Genomic DNA, 22,883 nt, shown 5'->3' on the forward strand with positions numbered 1-22,883 from the left:
TTGAAGTATTATGAGTAACAGTAATACAGACATTCTTCCTTATACAGATATAAGGGGTTATATATTCCACTTGGATCAACATCTTGGCACTGTATTGTATTATGGCATAAGTGCAGTTTGCCGATTTGTACCCTGTACCCCTTTCACATGAACACTGTTGACCCAAGTATGTGTGCATATACCAACGTATGTGTGCCTATACCAGACGTATCCCCCTAGACACTACATATAAACCTTGTCAATTGTTGCTAGGGATTATTGTTCAGTTATGAACCAGAAACACAAAAAATGAAACAATACTGTACCCTGGGGCATCAAATGAAGCTTATGTATACTATACAGAACACCTCTGGGTTGCAACTCGTAAACCTGGGGGTTTGGTCTTAAAAAAAATCATCTCAAAAGTAAAATTGGTACATTTGTCTTCTTATGATGATCTCCCTTATCTCGGGAAGTTCATGCACAAACCCAGAGTATCTCCTCCAAAGAGAACAAAGAGGCCTGTAGGTAGAAACCAATGTCCTTAATCCATGATTAAAGCAAAGTCAAGGAGAGTCTACTGCAACATACACCACTGTACAGGACCCTTCAGAATACTTTATACGTTGCTATGGTACCTGCTTTCTGCACTGTCCGTAATGACACATATAAGAAGCCATGAAAGTAGGCAAAAACTAAAATGTCACTGTAATTACATAAAAAGTGGATTTCAGTGCTTGATTCCTGGAAAGTCTCAGGAACATTATAAACAAAGATAGCAAAACATGTGTTACTCTTCAAAGTTAGAAAAGGCGGTCATCCGGAATATCTCTAGACAGTTCACAAAGATCAGAGCCCCCGTTAACTCCCTCCATTGTCTGGTGACGGGATATTTCATCTTGTCCAATGAAGAATGCAAATCTTGCAGTACATCTCTGTAGCTTTCTCCATAATGGGCAGCCCACGTGTAAAGGAAGTCAAAGGCAGGCTTCCACATCATCTGGAAATAATATACTAGCTCAATTAATTGTGTGGTGATTTTGATTTATGTTTGATGTTCTGTACACACATTAATAAATACATTGCAATATTACCGGAGTAGTTTATTGGCCAAATAAAACTAAACAGAAGATCAAGAAAGATTCAACCTCAAAACATGTTATTCACAGATTTATAGCCCAGGCACAAATAGAAAAAAGCCTCTCTTTATTAACTAGATGATATTGTGTTTAAAAAAATAATAATTAGGTTATTTTTGTCAAGGTAATGTACCTGCAAACTAACTTCTCCGGATTTTCCATAATGAGGGATTTCATACGCTTCAATTTGTTGTTTGGTAAGTCGAGCGAGTTTCTCAGCTAATTCTCTCCAACGCACTCCGAGCTGTACTGCAGCCGTTAAAATGACAGTGTCTTGCGTTAAACGTGCCACCACTCCTTGACAGTCCACCTTCACGAGACCCTGTAAGGATAATTTCATAAAACAAATTTATAAGCCAATTATCGAACGCCTGTATAAACTGGGTGAGCGCCCAGAGCCTTCTTACAGTATGACATATTGAACAAGTAGCAGAAATTTCAATCGACTTTCAACATCATTGAATTTGGGTTTTTAAATTATTATGACTGTTTATGAGACATGTGGATTTAATATTGGGGACTATTTTATTTCAGCAGAGTGTCCAGTGGAATTCTGGGTACTCCTTACATAACTACAGTAATTCCTTCCCTTTAATGACATTTCTACTCTTTTTAGAATCAATTCAACTGGAACCAAGTAAGTTAACCACTCCAACCAAGTCCAACCTGGCCACTAGGTAATCTGGCCAAATGCCTGGTGGACCACTGTGCAATGGAGCCTCCCATCTAGTGCTGGGTGAACCACTTCTAGTGCCTCTAACATAACTTTATTGTTGCTTGCATGGGATATTACGTTCTATAGTGGTCAGCCACTGGCTGGATGCACACAAAGAACACCAAAAAGTAAGCTTTTATATAGGTCACGGTTATAGTTTTAAAGTAAATTCAATTTTAGCAGAAATAACATATTTTTAGAAAATCCATAAATTCTTCCACTGTTGACACAGATGCCGCTTTACTGAATTCCTAGCGGTGTATTCCAAAAATTGGGAGATTGCATGAGAGACTAATACTTCAGCTCACACAGATAACTATGAATGATGAGACCACCCAAACCCACTGAACTTCTGCACGATGACCTCAACCGGCTCTTTATAAGGCATAATTCATGCATAAACTCTTCTGCAAACTCAGAATGTAGTGAATACACCTTGAAGTCAAACGGTTCTTACCATAATAAGTTCATAATGGAATCTTCTCTTTTTAGAATCTGCATGACAATCTTCTTTTAATTTTTTCACCACTGAAGATACTCTCTCAGACTCCTTCTCAGTACTTCCATGATTGAGATCATCCAGGGATAAGTGTGAATAACCGAGCACATCAGCTAAGCATCTCCAGTCATAAACCTTTTCAGACACGTTGGAGAGCACCGAAGAATAAATGTAAGTTAGCTTTTTAAATGGCAACGCTATTTGTTCTAAAAGCATGTTGGTTGTAAATTGCAGGTCTGGGAAATCAATAACTTGGTCTCTGGAAATAATCTTCACATTTTTACAATGTACTAGGCCAACTTTGCCTCTTAGGACTCCCACATACCATTCCTTAATTTTGGTCTGGCCAAGAGCTTTGACTTTATCTTCTCCGAGAAGCGCAATGGTGTCTCCTTTAAAATATTCCAGGAGGTAATCAACCTTCTGCTGCCGCAAAACGGTTTTTAAAGTCACCACAAAGTTGTTTAACTTTAAGACCTTGTCTTGAAATGTAGGGTATTTGAATGTATTTAGAGGTGGCTGAGGAGCAGATAGAAATTCTTTCTGTTTCTGCAAGCGATTTTGGATTCTTGAACTGCAGAGTATTTTGGGGGCCGGATTTGGAGTTTTTACATCAAACTCTGTCACTAATGAGGAATCCTGATTATCCAAAATTTGAACAGTGAAAATAAAAGAATCGATTTCTCCGCCGCCATTAAGGGCAAAAGGACATTGCATTTGAATCATTTTTCCACTTACCAGCTGCTCCCCTTTGATCTCCTTCCCATTAGTCAAAGTTTGTGCCTCAAACATGGAGTCTTTTGTAACAAAACTAACAGACAAATCCCTAATACAATGTAGTGTGAAGTGATGTCTTCCCCAGAGCTGAAAAACAACAGGTGGCATATGTTTCCCACGTTTTTTTATGTTATCTACGGTGAGTTTTTCTGGAGTATAGCTGTGCCCTGTAACTGTTAATACAGTGGTGAAAGCTGGGTGAATGTGCTTTGGTCCATACACTGCCACCGTTGTGCTCTTGTGAACGTAATCAAAGACACTCTTGCCTGGATGCTGAATTGATTTGGCCTGTGCTGCAGTTATTATGTATGTAACACGGCTGAGAATAGGCAGCTTAATTTGTAAAGTGCTGTTGTAAATGTAGCCATCTTGGAGCTTTTCAAACGGACCATCTTTGTTGTAGCTGTAGAAGGTGGCAATCTCAGTCATAATTTGGCTAAAGGGATCACTCTTTTGCTCAACAGCCATTTTCATTTCCAGTAAGAGAGCTTCAATCGTATTGATGTTGCTTAATGTTATTTCCAGCAAGGGGCTCACAGTAGTTGAAAAATTGTTATTAAGTGAGGGAGGTGGTTCAAGGATAGCTTTTAAAGCAATGTCCTGAAATTCCCCAGGAGCTATGTGACCTTCGGGGACATGAACACTTATGTCTGAGTCAGGAAGCTGCACAGAGCCTCCTTGATGATCTATTCTACAAACAATGTGAGCATCGGTTGCCTGCGTTTGTGCCCAGCCAGGACTTTGGCTAATAACATCCAAATCAAGACAAGATCTCGTTAGCTGTCTATGACTCAACCATGCCATTTTATAAGCTTCTCGATCATTCTGAAGCCATTCTAAATCAGGAGCCAAAATTTGCCCAGCTGAGCTCTGGATATCAGATTCTTTGCTACCTAAAATACCCAAATCAGAAACACTCTTTGATCTAAGTGACCTTCCATGGGTCTTCTTTTTCATAAGGCGATCGATATCAAGTTCATCTCCAGAGGACGCTAAGGAATCTCTGTTTTCCGAATCTCTGAACAACATAAAAGGATCTTCCTTCAGGATTGACACAGGTTTGTTTGAAAATGTGTGAGCTTGCACCACATCTTCTAGAAAAGGGTTGGATTCCGATAGTCCATTCCAGAAGGGATTTGTAGGTTTTGAAGGCTTCTTAAACTTGTCATTGAATACGCCAGACCAGTCAATAAGCAGATCTAATTCATTTCCCACTTTGTCTGTAAAACCATAAAGAGATGTTTTGACATATATCCACATAATAAAAGTAAAGCTTTTACATAGATAACAAGGATTAAAATATAGTTTCCGTGATGCCAAACCAATCCTCTAAAAAGGCATGCAGAGAGCACTTGAGGAGAGTTTGACAGGAGCAACGTTACATTGTATCATGGGAAGAACAGAACTTTCAAAATCAAATAGATTAATGACAGAGAAACAGCATAACATTTCAAATATCACCACTTTAAAATGTCCAAAATCAGTTTTAGCATAATTAAAACATTGAACATTACATTTTGAAAAGCTTTTGAGAGATGGAAAGCTATGCTAATTTTTATGGTTTCACACATCGGAACTCTGATAAAATGTTTTATTCTTGTCTGGAATACCTTCTTAAGTGCCACATGACGAGACTGTATGGATTTCCTGACCAACTGATTTAAATACTTTAACTTATTTCTATTATTTTCTTTTATCCAATGAAACGAATTCTGACATAAAGACAAAAATAGAAAATGAGGAGGAGAGGCCAGCTTCTGGTTGTCTTCCAGTTTGGACATAGTCTTATAGGCCTGTTAGATTCCGGGAGAGATCTGGATTTTGGGTCATCCGGAACAGCTGATCCTAATTGCCACAACATATTAATATTTCTTCAAACAGCTTTCCTGGCATCAATTCCAACCCATCTGAAACTCCATTGCTCATTATATATTTTCTCTCTCATTACTTCATGTGGGATGTCATTATTTATATGTTTGTGGGTTTTAACCACAGCTGTGATTTCCGGTCTGAAAATTATAAGCAATAATATTTGTGTAAAGACTTTTTTTTTTTGTGAAGAATTGCATTGAAAGCCATAACCTGCACTAAATTTAGGCATGAGAGGATTGAAAGGATTTCCTTGTGTCATGCTATCTTGTGTCGTGGATACTGCTGCCAGTTTAGCTGCAAACCAAAAACAATATTTAATAAATCAAAGGGCGTTCCATTCAAAAGCTTTTATGTAGAGATGGAAATATGTGGATAGCCATTTGTGTAACAGATTTAAATTTTCCAGTTGAAAATATGATTGTATAAATCGTGGTGGCTCTCTATAGAGATTAACCGATTGGATCCCCTGTTACATAAAACCAGATTTCTGTTAATTGTAAAATATCAGGGTAGCAATCGAAAAAGCAGGGGCAGCCATAACCGATAGGCAAACTAAGATGTTGCCTAAAGTGCGGGGTCACTGCCTTAAAGCTCCTATCTGTGTTAGCTATCACACGTCAAGAGACACATGGTTCTACTAAGGCATTACAAGAACTAGGTTAAGCCCTAAGGAGTAAATTAAGGAGTTCTGTGTTAGTTGGATCAATTAATTTCCTCAAGAATGAACTGGACATCTTTTTCAAAACTAAGTGGACATAAATGCTACACTACATTTTATTACTTGAGTTCTCTCTCTATATGAAGTCACGTGAATTAAACATTTTAAAATATAATGGGGATGTAATGGTTAAAAAAAAAAAACCTTGATTTATTTCTAACTCTGAATGATGACTTTTTATTTTTAAAAAAACAATCTAATATATATATATTTTGAAAGTTACTTATAGCAACACTACAGATGGCCAAACACTAACATGCTTGCCTAATTTATTTCATGAAAGTCTTTGATCAAACCAACTCCTGAAACCCATACCTCTTAATAGCAGCAGTGTGTGTAAAAGGCACAAATTAAAATGACATGTTTACTGAAGGAGTGTGCTGTTGAAGATCAATGAAATAATAGAAGCGGCTACACCTTAACTAAAAGCATACCTCCCAAAATTACAGATTGAGAAAGCAGGACACAAACAGTCCAACAAACCCCACTTCATTGCAGGCATAAAACAACTGGCTGTCCTTCTCCCAGCTATACACCTACTAAGAACATGCAAGATTTGGGGAGAGAATGCTTTGGATGCTCTGTTGGCTAAGCACAGTCCTCCGTAGAGTAAATTGGGGAGTTGGAGAAATCAAGAGTCTTCCTTAAAACTAAGCCCATTGAGCAGCAACAAACAAGGGAGCTTGATTGCCCTGACATCCCCCCCAGACCTGTCACCCTAGGTGTAGTCAGCCAGGAGTAGACTGTTCTCCAAACATGGTGGGCCTACTAATGAAGGTGGGGCTCAGACAACATGACCCCACTGTAATAGCTTCATAGCTCACATGGTGACAGCATGTGTGTTAGTCTGTGTGTATGTCTGTGTGCTATGTGTTAATGTTTGTGTGTTCTAGGTGGAGGGACCAGTAACTGCTGGCCAGTGTAGTTGAACTAAGCCAGACTATGCCTCTGCCCCAACCCAAGGATCAACGGATAAGTGATTTCAATTGCCTATATTTGATTGCGAAGAGATGTCCTTAAAATATGTTCTATTCATAGAACCTGGATACTGTGTTTGCTTAGCAGTCAGCTATCAAAGTTGTAATTATTTACATATTTCCAATAGCTCCTTAATGTGTACTCCATGTTAATGTTAATATACAAACATAGCGATTAGAGCTGTTATCTGCTTGACATTTCCATTTAATGCACCGTGTATTATTTTTGTCTGTACAGAACATGACTGGGAAAAACTGACAATAACTTCCTTTTCACAAAGCAAATCATTAATGGTAAAGGGATAGTAATTTCCCAGTGTAAATGTATTCCAAAAGTCTGACATTAATCATTTCTTCATGAGAACCTTACTGGAAGACATTTCTTGCAGTTCAAGGAGAACACTCATAATTAAAATAAACAAGGAAAAGAGAACATTCACAAAATGCGATGCTATTTGCTAGAACTCAATGAATTACTAACATGAAAATGTTAAAGCATAGCGATTATACCTGTTTGCGCTGGTGGTTTTTGGTCGTCAAAGTCTATCAAATTCCCCTCGGACTTACTCCTTGAAATTCCACCGGAGCGAAAAGACTGTAACCGACTAGACATTTTCCCTACAAATAAAAAGAAATATATGTACAAAATCAATGGAAACAATATTTAACAAGTGAAAAAACATGAACTTTATAAGGTCAACCATATAAGAAGAATTCGGAATCGTTATGATAGCTGATGGGAAATGTTAGCCATATACCTATATGTTCAATAGCAGCATACATCTATGTGAAAAATCTTAACCTCAATGTTCTTCGCTTCAGATTCGACATGTACATGAGTCAAAGGGCATTATAAAAAAGTGGCCCTCCGTCTGTGTCCTGTACTAAAAGAGTAAACAAATTGTCATGAAGAGGCAGCTAAGAAATAACTGATCTAAGATCAGACATTTTCCTCAAAGGCCAATGACTCTACTATAATCCATCGCCCAAGCTAACGCCACGCTCCAATAAAACCTTCTTTCCCTTAAAGTACGTCTATATGTGAAAAGATAGTCATAACTATACTAATTAAGTTCACGCATGTTCCCTGCATCTCTTCCTCGTGTCTTTGAGGTTAGTTCAACCTTTTAGGTTACAGATGAGAACGTTGCTGTATGAAATACGTTTCGCTATGAGCCATTCTAGAGGAAGGAAGGAACATAACAAAAAATGCATTGTTTAAAGAAACATATTTAACTCCGTTTATTAAACCGTGTAGGCGAAAAATATGTTTCCGCAGAAATTCTTCTTCATTGTGAAAAACAGGTTTCCAAAGCAAACTTACATTGATTAAAATTGTTTTTGTCACATCTTGCCACAGCAGAAACCTGTTTATTACTTGCCTCAAGAAGAGACCTATATCGCCCAGGAGGCTTGCAATTTATTATACATAAGGAGGCTAATAAAGGTAATCAACTTCACCAATATTACCTGCTGTAAGGCATATATACTGTATGTATGTGTATATATATATATATATATATATATATATATATATATATACACATACATATATATATATATATATATATATATATATATTACACCATGCCTGAGCCATGTAATGTACATTTAAACCTAGTTCATATTAAAGGAGTTGGCAAAATAAACCTTACGGCATTCTGTGGCTGACATTACGTGGAGTTATGGTGTGCCTCCTCTCATTATCCTAAGGCGGAAACATCCCACGATTAAGGACGTTTCCAAAAGCCAACTTTGGGTAATTTTCTAAATAGCTCATTATTCAGCATGCCTGGATGTATGTTAATGCTTTCCTTGCTCAATATTTAATAATGCTGTTCCTAATTGGTTCACTCATGTGTAATTAATGTCAGAGAACACCAGTCAAATGAAATGTTTTCCACTGAAGTGGTTCCTGGTAGCTAGAATCCAGAAGAGCATTGGGACGGGACTTCTGCTGTTCTAAGAGCACATTACAAGTGTGTTGTATATCATTGACGTTTTCAAGAATGATGACTAAATTCACAATTAGAAACATACTTCATAGAAATTTTGAATGTACTAACCCTTCCTACAAACATATGCAATTATGTAAAATTGTGGTGTTTATTCACTAAAGGCAAAGTTGTCAGGAGTGTTGTAGCATTAACTCTCTCGCTTTATTTTTGTGGCACAATACAGGACCCGTTGTACTGGAGAACACTAGCAAGTTTCTCCAGCATGAAGGGCTTAGCTGGCCCTGTATAATGTATATTTCAATGTGTAAGGAGACTTTGAAGAGGTCTCAATGATATAACTACACATTGTATAGCCAGGCTCTTCCTGCCGGAGATGGGCACTAAGGTTGGTCCTTCATATAGTATAGTCAAGAAGCCAGGCTCTTCCTTTAGTTGCCAGGTGATCTGAAAAAAGGGTTCATGAACGTAGAACTGGTTGATTTTTAACACTAATCTGTTGCATTTAATTAAATTAGGCAGAAAATTCAGTAGAGTAATCACTTGAAGCCGCTGGCATAATTGATTTTTTTAAATGTCTACTTATTTGGGATGGATTTGTTTACTTGTTTAATGCATAGTATTTGTCAAATACAGTAAGATAAGTAACCTGTTGTTTCTCCATATTTTCTGATGAAACAGTTTGGTTCTGTTATGTGGCCTGATTCATTGCACATTCTGGTTCTTCGATTTCAGAACGAATAATAAGCAAATATGACAATGAAATGTGATGTGCGGGTTCTTTCTGTACCTCATGCAGCGTATGACAGAAAGCGAATTCTTCTCAGTACTAATGTGATGGACAATATGGAGAAGCTTCTATCAGGCAACTATAATCTGGCAGGAAATCACATTATTTCAAAAGCCGTAGGTTTCTAATAGCAAAGCACACAACGAAACTGTCTACTTTAGAGTCAGAAGTCAGGAAGCACATCTTCACATTCTTAATCAATATCACTGAAGTTTGGGTACCATTTTCTCATTTCTTGTGCAGCCACATTTTTTAAGATGCACGCGTGTGTTTCAGACAATCCCCCCGCGAGACAGACAACAGCATGCTCCGGGAGTAGAGATAAAGAGGTAAGTCTCAACACCCGGACTTATCTCTTTATCTCCCTATTTTCGAGGAGGAGGACGGGTTGAGCAGGGTCAGATAATGCAGGAGTAGCATGGCAGTTTGCTGGGCAAGCTGCATTGAATACAGGCTAAGCGAGTTTCATGTATGTGTGACTAGCTTAGCTAGTAGCCTGTGACTACCTTAGCGCACCGACATTTTTTCTTTTCCCTGTTTGCACATATTTGAGGTTGTTGGCTCCTCATCAGTCTGGTTGCAGCTTGCTGTCCAGGGGTTAATGGGGAGGAGGTTTAATTGCACCTCCCCCAACACATTAATAAGGTTTTGGTAGCAGTATAAACTGCTTTGTGTGCCCACTATGTACGAGGTGAGAGTAGGTTCTCACCCTATTGAGAGTGTGCCTTGACGTGGCGGGTGAGCTTAATTATGCTTTGGCCAATTCATATAACCAAAACCTCTCATTTATATTATGTTTATATATTTGTTGCCAATTTTATTAGGGTAAGAAGCGCAGACAGTTTCTGTTTTTTGTACAGCCAATACACTGTTTTTGCAGCATGCTTACACCTGTTTGGTAGGCCTCGTATTATACATTTGTATTATTTGAGCCTGTGACTAGCTTAGCGCACCGACATTTTTTCTTTTCATGTATGTGTGTCTGCCTTGGTGCATTAGAGTGTGTGTGGGAGGGTGTGTTAGTGTGTGTGTGTAAGTGTATATGTTAGTGTGTATAAGCATTATTATTATCTTTTATTTATATAGCGCCAATAATTTACGCAGCGCTTCTAACAAAACATATATTCAAGGAGTCTGACTAGACCAGAATTATGGTGTGTATGGGTTATGCTAATGTGTGAGCATATGTCTTTGGGTATGTTAGTGTGTGTAAGTGTTGAGTGTCTCTGTGTATGGGCTAGGGTTGAATGTCTAGTTATGTTGGTGTGAGTGTCTGGGTTTGTATTAGCGTGTCACAAACGGCGTCCATACAGACAACTGTAATGACCCACAGCGCCCAATGATGGAATTTCAGGAGTCACCGTGCAAGAACGGAGCAATGGGACCAGATGCACGGTAACCACCACAATTCCCTGAGTGTTTGGCCATCAGGATTGTGTGGCCACATACCAGGACGCTGGACACCCCTCTGCCGGGGCTCAAGACAGGACAACAGAGTACAGGGCTGACAAGACTGACCAGGTTACACATAAGACTATACAGAAATAACAGGACTAAACAGAATAGACTAGACAAGGACATGAATAGAACCCCTTTCTAAGATAACAAAATTGGAGATTCCGTCACATATTATGGCCATAGCATGCTTAGCCCACCACTACGCCAAAGTACTCCAATATATTAGTGGGTCCTAACACTAAACCCTGCCTACTGAATTACTAACAAACTAAACATTGAATCTAAACAAATATCAGAGAAAGACATACCCTTATAAAGGGAACAGAAAAGTGAACAGAAGCTGACGCTAAGGGCAGGACTGGAATCTAAGAATCAGAAGTTCAGGACAGAGCATAAGGAAATCTAGGAATGGATTGTAGCGAGACATGGGAACTGTAGCGAAACAGAGAAAAACAGAGAAATGCAGCTCCGCAGCCTGGATGGGGAGTGACAGCGTGACTGTCTGGATGTGTGTGTGTGTGAGTGTCTGGATGGATGGATGTGTTTTAGTGCAAATGCCTCTCCTGGCATTATATGAATTGCCTCATAGATTCTCTGGGCAAAGTGAGAAATCTATATATTCCACTTAACTTTACTTGTGAGAGAAACAAAATTATATACAATTTACACTAATAGGACAATAAAAATGTATGCTCATCTCACTCAGGTTAAACAGATAAAGCTTCAGGCATTTAACGTAGACGTATTAAATTAACTAGTATTCATAACATCTGCATGTGTTTTTGCCAATGTTGTTATCCTCCAATAAAAGTTATTAAGTGGCTTCCTCAAAGTTAATATATAATAGTGATTCAGCATCATGACTCTTAGGCTCATAGTAATTTATATATGTTAAACATCTGTCTGAGTGACTGATGGGCACTACTGCCACTATAGAACCAGCACATTCTACATGTGAGCAATGCAGGACTAACTACTTCCCCAACTACTTTACTATACAGTTGAAGATACTTAATGGACCTGTTAAATTTGGTTTGTAGATTAAAATAACCAATGTATTGGGATTGATAAACCCCATAATCTGTATACAGTCAAATTCCATCCATATAATTATATATCATCCAAGTTTATATAGTTAAGAATTATGTCAATGTGCTTTTAAGAGGTCATCGCTATAAACAAAGTGCGCTATGATCAAAAACACGCATTTGCAAAGTGTGAGTTTTCCTACAGTCACACTTACTTGATACCTTTCGATTCATAAAAGTGATAACATTCATTATAGAGACTTTATGTATTTGTAAGCAGCCTTTAAAGTTCTTACAGGAACACACCCTGCAGATGTCCCGTTGAAGGCCAAGAAAACAAAATCATGTTATTCCAGTTTACATTTTATTTGATCAGATAAATGTAAAACCACACCCAGCCTGTAACTTGTCTGAACTTTGTCGGAATAATAATTAGAAGACCGGCATTTCCTTTTCTTTTTACTATACCCAGAAGTATTTCATTTGGTTTTATGATACAAGATAATTATGTGATTACATAAGAGAGACTTGAGTGATAAAGGAGTGAGCGACATGTTGCATTCTCAACTGACATTTTACGGACGAGGATTATATAAATTGCAGATGTAATAAAAATATGCTCTTTCCCAATGCTGTGAAGTTGCTAAAATGAAGGTGTTCAGGTTCAGCGCCTCAAAGTTAAGAAAAGGTGAGCTGTGCCAAAGTGTCCACTTAAGGGTCATGATGGACACCAGATCTCCCAATCTTTGTCTTCTGAGGTTGCAAACCCTAAAAGGAGACGAGACGTCTTTCTTCTCCCCTCAGCATAATCTCCTGCAGAAGATCCGGCTCCACAGTGGCCATTTTCAATGTTCTACATCAATGGAGCGTTCTTCTGCTTTCAGTGGTTTGTACAAACTGCCCTGCATGTATTCAATTTGTCTTGTTACACCTAATAGGCATGTACCTAAAGCATTAATTACATAAAGATACAAAACCAGAATAATACACCACACACACACGGCAAATATGGCGTTCAAGCAGCCACCTAATCATTTTAGGAAACTATTAAAGAATTGTCTTTTCTACAATGTAATTAATGTAATTTCCCACTCATCCTGCTTAGACCAGGGCCACTCGATAAATTATAGTGAGGCATTTTATTGCCATTGTTTAAAAAAAAAACACTGGGGGCAATTGTTCATAACCACTAAAATATCTACAGTTCATGTTGTTTTTTAAGGAGCACAGTGGGGTCACGTACCGCAACTTGATCCTGTAGCAGAAGTGTGGCAGATACTCACCCTCTGGGCACAGGAATCAGGTCGGCCTCCAGGTTATAGGGACTGTGTGTGTTGTACATGCACACGTACATACAAAAGTTAGAATCAGACTTTACATGCCCCCTGGGCCAAAAGGTCCCAGCCCTCCACTGCCTTATAATAAAAACAACCCAACTATAATATGTTCTTGTCTGACAATGTCCAATAGATATTATGGCTATACAATGGCGCTAATGACTTCTAACCCCTAGTCACTCCTTGTCCTTATTGTAATTAGTTCAGGGTGATTATATGTTAAGTGATAAAGCAATAGAACATGAGGAACCAGTTTTACACACCTGCTTTTGTTATTAGTCAATGTACCAATGCCAGTCACTGGTATATTCCTAGAGTTATACATGTCAACATGTTTCAAGAATTAAAATGAGGACAAACACGCGTTGTAAAATCAGTTTGTTCATCAGTAACAATATAAAGTGAACCATGAAGAATTAATTGGGCGTTAGGACACAGAAACAGATAAACATATGACTTGACTTCAGATGAGAACCGTTTGGCCCATCTAGTCTGCCCGTTTTTCTTGATGCAAAGATCCAAACATTAATCAGTCCTTGGTGTCATCTCAGATTCACGATAGCCTTATGCTTATCCTCTTCCGCTTCTGCTGGAAGGTTATACTAATTACCTATCACCCTCTCAGTAAATAACACTATTTTTGCTCTCCTCATGACTGGTCATTTTTACCCATCCCTGTTAATAAAAAAGATACCATGATATAATATCATCAATACCTGGGGCCAGACACTGGAAGTAAAGTGGTGCTGGCACTTTAAGGCCATTGGCCATAAACGACATACATGCAGCTACAAACTATGCTCTTACACTCACACAGAACGCAGATGTGGATAAATGCATCTAGTGAACACAGCTGAACACTGAAGGACTCTCTTTGACCCTGGAGCAATTGTAAAGGTAAGTATGCCGGTTGATTAGCCACAGGCCCATTGACCATTTGCCTGATTTTGGCCATGGCCAGTGCAGGCCTGTCAGTCACTAATCTGTGCCCAGAAACAAAAACATCATAAGAAAAAGTATTTGTCCCTCCAATGCTCTTATCTTCTATTCAGTCCAAGGCTTCAGATGGTTCTCCCAGTTTTCCAGGTAATGCTTATGACATGTTATGTTATCATCAACACGATCCAAACATCTGAAGTAAGACACAATACCCCGTACTACATTCCACACTGAAAAGGGTTCTCTAGAAAATTTGTTATTGGCATTATTTGGCTATTGCTAGGAAGTCATTTTATAAAAGCCATTGGCAATAGTAAACACATTGATGCATTTCTATATAATATTTTACAAGTGACAGCAAAGTCCCAAACATTACATGGTCGGGTAAATCATTGCTGGGGGTTAAAGTGTTACGCATTTAGTTATACCTTCCATTGAATTAACTGTAAAAAATCTGAAATGATCAGAAAGAGCACGTTAAGATTTTCCATCTGTAATAGGATTGCACCAGGCATGAAAAAAGTGATTTATGGAAACATATGAAAGCTGACCATAGAAATATCTGAGAAACCTTGTACTTGGGAAGGAGCGTATTCATCTATTTAAAAGGTAACTATATATATATATATATATATATATATATATATAATCACAATCATCAAATATTAAATGGCACAGTGCGTGCTATATGTCTTTGTTGAAGACAAAGTATTTGCTTTAATGTGAGTTAGCTTCAAGGCATCTGACTTTTCCAAAATAAAGCGGAGTGTTGTTTCCACTGGATATTACATAATCCATAAAGATTACTTAAAAATACATTTAATCCAAATATATGGAAAAACATTTTTGTATGGCCTATCAATAATTTATGGTCAGGAAAATATGAAGTGTCTCAAGAATGTAAAGGAAAAATATTACTAAGTGAATATGTATACAGTATTCAGTGGTGTTTTCTCGTGACAGGAGATCCAGGGGGGGTGGCAGCCCTTCTTCGGAATAAGATCAGAGATCTCCCTTGTAACCAACCCATATACACTATAGAGCATTGTGCCTAATTTAACAGCCTCCTTCGTGACCTTTCTCTCTGCTGCATCCATTTTCTGCCTAAGCCCTGTCTAAAAAAAAAAATGTATATAATGTAGTTAAAAAGTAATTTAATGAGTAGATTTTCAAATGTGAGCAAGAGTGGGAGGATATGGGAAATAATATATTAATTATAAATATATATTTAATATATTATGTTGATAACATGTTAATTCCGCACTATTACTATTGGGGAGGGTGAAAAACTCACAATAACATCAATAAAATTGACAGTAACATTAACACATGTTAAGATATATTGATACATGAAGTGAAGAGGGCCCTGCTCTCGCTATCTCACAGTCTATTAGGAGGTTGAGGGGGACCGCTTAGGATAAGCATGACTTGATTGTAGCGAGGGGGATGTGGAAAAGTCATTGGCATTTGAATTCTTTCAAGATGCAGGTTGAAGGTACTAGGATGATAGATTGCACCCTTTTTGTGGGATTAATTGAGTGTTAGAATAAGTAAAGTCTAACATTTTATGAAATGTAATTAATTTGTTGCTTCATAGAATTTGCATTACACACACAAATGCATATATATATATATATATATATATATATAATTATATTATATTATATATTATATACACACACACACATATTTACAAAGAAAGGATTGGCAAATATAACAATTGCCCCGTATGGATACTACTCATCACAATCCTTTATACAATAGTTAATAGGAAGGGTTTTCACGGAGTGTCAGATGCCGTTTGTTGTGTTTGCAGTCTATTCTTTTTTAACATATGTTCACTTAAAACAGCAGGTGCAAGATATGTTCTGCAATACACTTTGTGGGCTTATTGTAACTATAAATACACATCCTTCTTGTTAAAAAGCCATCTGCATCATGTAAGTTGACATATTGTAGTAATTTTCTAAACTTCCAAGCGATTTAAGGACATGTATCAACATGTTGTAATATAACCTGTATACCAAAGGTTTGACCTTTCTTTTAATAGGGAACTGTCTTACATTGATGCATAGATTTTTTTTGTCGTCATCTCCCCAACATGTTTAGTGATTGAAATAAAGTATCAGTTTTCTGTTAAGCTTAAGTTTTATGAATGGCAGGGAAGTAGCATTGAAATCATGGAAGGAATTTCATGTAGCGTTTAATCCCTTAATGACAAAGCCCGTACATGTACGGGCTCAAAATGCATTGTTTTCAATGGGTTTAGGGACCACCCATTGTCCTTAAGGGGCTCATTCAATAAATGAGACCCTCCTTATCTAGAGCATTTTGAAGAAGCGAGCTTTTAATTGAATGGTGTTTCAAGACAAATTAAGAGAAACCATTAAGAGCCATACTTTCAAATAGGATACATGTTTGGAAAGCTGAGTGCCATAAGGACTGAACATTCTCCTGGTATCCTGTATTTCGGTATGATCTCATTTCAGCTCTGTGCCGATATTGAACATCTAAAGCAGTTTGAAAGTTCCGACAAGCTGTCAGGACAATACAATGTAAAATTGTGTATTCTATAATTACCCTCTGAAAGGTGATAAGCATCTGTTATATGGCTCAGATCAATGAAAAGCATATTACAAAACGCAGGACACTTGTAGCCAAGGAAGTAAAGCTCAGCAAATAGAAACAGTGCCAAGAGCAAAAACAAATATTATCAAAGGAAAAGGATCATGAATCTATCGAAGAAAAATGGGAGTTAGGAGAAAAAAGTATCAGTTTCTACATTTTCAATTCTACTGTCCCTTCTGGGATCATTTGGTACTTCGGCCATACCTTTAAACAGAACTTATAGACGTTTAAAGGGATGATTAGAAACAATGCAGTACGTACAAGCGGTTTAGAGTTTTTCTGTACACATCATACAATAAATTTATATATATTATATATATATATATATATATATATATATATATATATATATATATATATATATATATATATATACTGCATATTTCAGCTACACAGATTCTTGCTGAAAATGGTGGATAATTTTTCATTACTTTTCTTACTTCTGAAAACTTTTGAGGGTAGAACATTTTTATGAATGACATGCCAGTATCTATAAAGGCTTTACTTACTTCTACAGATTATGACTATTTGTTTTATAATATTTCTCTTCTTGCTTCCATACAACTCTAACCTGAGTTTCATGAATTGTAATATTCTGAATTTTACTATTAAAAATTACACATACTAGAACATTTTGACTTGCTCATTTTACCCCCCTTGGGTAAAGTAGACCATAGAAACTTGTCTGAGCAGGGTCCTCCTAAACTTTTGTATGTCTAAATTGTTATGCGACTCACTACTTATTATGTCATGTTTGCCCATTATACAGTACTTATGATGGTGCTATAGAAATCATCAAATGATAAGGACATAGCAAACAGAAAACCGATCTCTGTTGCACCCAGACGGCCCCAGATATAGGACCACATGATTTCTACAAGACCAATATCCAAGTCCAATATCTGCCAAATTATGAATTTCAGCTGTGATCCATAAGAGCGAGGGATAGGTTTTTTAAAGTTTCCCCGCAGAGATCATTAGTGAGGAAAGTGGGTAAGATATATAATAGCTATTTAAAGACATATCTACTTATACCCAGGTGTCTATTGCCGAAATGCAGATTTTACTATACATTTGTTATAGTCACATTTCAAGTCATAAAAGCATACTGTTACATGGAGAATAAAACATTTATCTTCAGTTCACAGTCACTGTCTCAAATATGACCCATTTTACAAGATGTTCCAAGTATTTATAACATTTTAGTAACATTAACATACCATTCCAAGATAAGGACATTGGTCAATATGTGAAAGACAGGATAGCATATGGTATCTGTGGATATTGGTATTAAAGCTATATCAAAAATAAAAAATAAAACCATGCGCGAAACAAACATACTTGCACTTGTGTGGCGGAGTGAGAGCGTAACCTTTACAGAGTTTTCTCATATACCTAACAAGGAGCGGTTCTGCAGGTCAGGGATCTATCCAATTTATCAATAGCTCTCATTTTCCCCTGGGGGCTTTTACTATATATATATAGATATATATATATATATTTATATATATATATCTATATAGATATATATATATATATATATATATATATATATATATATATATATCTATATAGATATATATATATAATTATAAATGTTGTAAAGAGATTTAGATACAGTGAACCTGAAAGTGGGAATCTATACAAATACAACTATAAGTAGATGAATATCATTAACTATAAAAAACTATTAAGTGGTATATTGTAATGTTTTGATTAAATACCTTATGTTTTAAATTACTTTATTAGTGGTTTAGAATTATCTTATCTCATTCCTCTTTAATAGATCATATAAGCACTTTTTTAATCTTCTACAGCTAACAGCAGGTATCCAGTATAGTATATACGAGCTGATGCCTCCTTATTTTATTGATCTGGTCTAGACGTTAAAATTCTTTACTATTGAGTAGAAGTGAATGATCCCAAATTAAGTCTTCCAAATATGTAGCGGTCTCATTACCCTCCTAATTGTCCCGTCATTACATACAAGTTCTTGCTAAAGGATCTATAAACACAATTTTAAAAAACTGCCTACTTAATGAAACTTTAACCATACAGTTGAAATCAGGCTTATAAAATTCCAAAAAATGACACATCTCTTAAACAAACATAACATGCGCTTGACACCAATATTTGGCAGTTCTGGTTTCCGTAAAAGGGACTTTGGGCATCATTGTGAGTCATGTGTTTCAGGCACAGGTGTGGTCTATGTGTAAGATCCTGATAAATATATTAAAGGTGTTGATCCACTTAGAGAAAACATTAATTGCACTCTGTCGTATGCTAAGCACATAAACCTTAGCAGACTAGCCCTTTTATTCTTCCCTCTGATGGCTTGAATATATAAAAATAGCACTCAAGATTTTAAGAACATTTATTGCATGTTAATTAGGCATTCTCAGCACAAATTGGACAGGCACACACACACACCAGTACAGGCTCTGCCACACCAACACCCAAACACACACACCAGACTCTGACACACCGACACCCAGACACACACACCAGGACAGGCTCTGCCACACTGGCACACCAACCACACACACCAGGACAGGCTCTGCACCACTGACACCCAAACACACGCACCACGACAGGCTCTGCCACACTGACACACCAAACACACATACCAGTACAGGCTCTGCCACACCGACACACCAAACACACATACCAGTACAGGCTCTGCCACACCGACACACCAAACATACACACACACACCAGTACAGGCTCAGCCACACCGACACACCACACACACACAAACCGGTACAGGCTCAGCCACACCGACACACCACACACACACACACACACACACACACACACACCGGTACAGGCTCAGCCACACCGACACACCACAAACACACCAGGACAGGCTCTGCCACACCAACACACCAAACACACACACACTCACCAGTACAGGCTCTGCCCCACCGACACACCAAACACACACACACCAGTACAGGCTCTGCCACACTGACACCCAAACACACACACCAGGACAGGCTCTGCCATTCCGACATTCAAACACACACACCAGGACGGGCTCTGCCACACCAATACCCGCATCAGTATGGGTTAATCTACACAAAGCCTAAAAAATGCTTTCCACACTGGTTTGTTTTTTGTGTGTTTCCCCCTTGTGTATTGATGCCCCAGTCAGGTCCCCATTTGGTTTTAATGTATTCCCCCCACATCCATGTGCATTTGTGCCCCGCCAGCCCCCTTTGTGTATTTATTCTCCAACACCATTGGAGGAGCTGTTCCGTGTGAGCCTGCCCCCTTGAGCAGCACGTCGCATCAACAAAGGGGCAGGAATAAGAGCCTCACTGAGCGGCATGGTGCAGGCACGTTGGCTGCTTAAAGATTTTAAATCGACTGGCGTGTTTTACGGCCGCTTTAAAACTCGCAGTCGCATCGGCTGCAATCGCATCTCGGTGTACCGGCCAGTCCGTGCCGGCCGGCCCACCGCATGTGCTGCGGTCTTTTGCACCACATTATAGATGGCCCTTGGGCGGCTGCTTAATTTAGATTCAGGACGGCCTGGGGAGCAATTGCCCCCATGCCCCTTGGCCCAGGCCTCTCCCTGTGTTCAACAGTATTAATAATAAAGGTAATTATTACATAAGTATAACATAAAAATATTAATAATGATTTTATTTCAAATTTATTTAGGTACAAACATGTAAAACTCAGCAGCACTGGTGGAACAGCACCTTTAACATTACAGTTGAGGTAAGCCAACAAGAATTCCAATTCTCTGGCAACTTTATGTACCATTCAAGTACTGTTTACATTGCTAGCTCATGGGTGCAGTGCTGGCCTTTGCCCCCCAACTCCCTCCCCCCACACCCGAAGATAAGCCATGCCACATAGGGACAATTGTATGGAGGGACGTTTAAGAATATTAGATGTTCAGAAAGGAAACGGATGATGCGTTACACGTGTGTTCATCATGCATGTTTTTGCAATGATTCCTAAATTGCAGTTTATTTAAATATGATAAAGCAAGAATTTATTTTAGTGTGTTGTATGAGTTAAAAGGATAGTTATGCTAATTGATTGTGAAATATCCTAATGGAACTTACTAAAGAGACATATTTCAATCTAACAATGAGAAACTGCTAGACAATCGATCATTGTTATTAGGAATGTGATATTTGCCAATTAATGGTATCACAAGAAATGTTACATCTTTCAGCAAGGAAAATCACTGATGGAAAAGTAAGACAGCCTCGAAATAAGATAGATGAACATTAATAGCGAGACAGACGCTGAGCCTGCTACTTCTAGGGTGGCACCGATAAAATGTGACAGCTTTAAATGCATGAGACAACTACTCAAGCCCTTACACTATTCTCACCAAAACGACAGCCTTTTAGCCAATGAGACCCATTACTAGCAGTCCGACAGACCACTAAAGGCAACATGAAACTTTAATGTGCGTAACTAAGGTACAGCCTTATAAGAGACTGCTGCTAAAGGGCAGATACCACATGTCATCCCTAAAAACGCAGCATACATGATGAAAGTAACTAATGTAATGGGTCTTCAATTCTAGTTTTCTCCTATCCTTTGACTGTATGGAGTGCTGCGTAAATTGTGGGTGTTATACAAATAAAACAATAATAATAATAATAATAATAATAATAATAATGAGAACCTATACAGAAAGTGACCGCAACTGAGTAAAAATACAGTATAAACAAGTAAATGCATCTTAAACCCTTTTATTGCCTCCTAAAGAGACATCACTAGACTGGTGACTGATGAAATAGCACTCCAGATAATATAGAAAGTATATGGACATATACATTAAAAAACGTGGCGCATATTCACTTTTTTTCACTCAGCATAAAGTCCCTGGTCCTGTGCGGAGCGAAAAAAGAGAACGTATATTCTGCAGAATTCTATAATCACTACCTGTTACAAAACAATAGATGGTTTAACCTTTCCAAAAAGAGAATTTCTATTACAAGCAGTTCTTTGAACATTACTTATTAAAAGAAATGGTAAAACCCTTCCAGGTTAACCCTTTCAATGCAACACCTTTTCATTCCGTGCTATAAATAGTCCAACGTGAACAATGTTTCACACTTTGCTACAACTTGATATCAGCATATTTAAATATTAGTAAATATTACATAGCCTGTGGCAGTACAAGCCAGTATTTGAGGAACATTCGCTCTGAAACATAAGGCTCCTAAGGAGTTCTGCACAGTTATATACAAATACGGCACATATTATCTATTCTAGGAGAGAACTGGGTGAAAAAGTTAGAATTCAGAGGTAACATCATTATCCAAGCTGTAACTTTAAATTAGAAACTTACCTTTCTTTTAGAAAATTTTCAGCTCAGACACCAAAACTCGTGCATTTCCTTTGCATTGTCTTATTACTCCCGTTTGTTTACCTGCCCAGCAGTAATACTTGAGATGGTAATGATTACCTTGTCTAGCAAGACAAGTCAAACTCAGACACACCTTGCCCTGCCTCTGCTGCTTGCTGGTTGACATACCTGTGCGCAATGCTTCCTGGGATTTGAAGTCCCACATCAATAAACACCTTAGGGTGCCAAAAGTGAAGTGGACTATATTACCCAGAAGCCTTTGAGGTCATCCAGCAGTTACACCTGAAACCAGAAAACCAGTTTCGGTCGAAGGAGGTATCAGGAAAAAGTGAAAATTGTTTTACATCTAATATGTTCATGAAAACAAATAAAAATTCCTGTCTTTAAATGAATGGTTACACATTATGTCACTGAAACCTGGATCCTTGTATATCAGATTTACTTTGTAATAATAATAATATTAATAATAATAATGTTTATTTTGTTATTAGTAATATTCTAAAAATGATGTCATCATGCACAGGAAAATTTATGTCAATACTGAAATAAGCATTTTGTTAAATCAATTCTGAAGGAGTGCGGAAAACATTATACTAGCTTAAAACTTCTGTTGCATTTAAAGGGTTAGACTTTGGTCTGATGGAACGTGAGGGTTTATTCCTTGCTAAATATTCTAGCAAGCAGATTGTAAAATAGCACCTTTTATTTGCTATGTCAGTTGTAGATTAATT

The 22,883-nt window shown here is 37.7% G+C and overlaps 1 protein-coding gene across 1 annotated transcript; it reads right to left on the bottom strand.

Annotated features, from left to right (window-relative positions):
- Positions 1-209: 209 nt before the first annotated feature.
- Positions 210-22,292, bottom strand: MACC1 (MET transcriptional regulator MACC1). Its single transcript, XM_053468121.1, has 5 exons — positions 22,135-22,292; positions 7,187-7,294; positions 2,291-4,329; positions 1,252-1,440; positions 210-979 (listed from the first exon to the last, which is right to left on the bottom strand). Exons 2-5 carry the CDS (start codon positions 7,287-7,289, stop codon positions 770-772), a joined length of 2,541 nt encoding a protein of 846 aa, XP_053324096.1. The 5' UTR covers positions 7,290-7,294; positions 22,135-22,292; the 3' UTR covers positions 210-769.
- Positions 22,293-22,883: the final 591 nt, after the last annotated feature.

The sequence above is a fragment of the Spea bombifrons genome, chromosome 5 (genome assembly GCF_027358695.1).
Source record: "Spea bombifrons isolate aSpeBom1 chromosome 5, aSpeBom1.2.pri, whole genome shotgun sequence".
Lineage (NCBI taxonomy): Eukaryota > Metazoa > Chordata > Amphibia > Anura > Pelobatidae > Spea > Spea bombifrons.

Excerpts from the sequence above, each read along its gene's own strand:
- MACC1 (XM_053468121.1), bottom strand. The coding sequence starts at position 7,289 with ATGTCTAGTCGGTTACAGTCTTTTCGCTCCGGTGGAATTTCAAGGAGT. Across the intron at positions 4,330-7,186 it reads AAAACCACCAGCGCAAACAG|ACAAAGTGGGAAATGAATTA; the intron begins GTATAATCGCTA and ends ATGGTTTTACAG. Across the intron at positions 1,441-2,290 it reads TCCATTATGAACTTATTATG|GGTCTCGTGAAGGTGGACTG; the intron begins GTAAGAACCGTT and ends TTATCCTTACAG.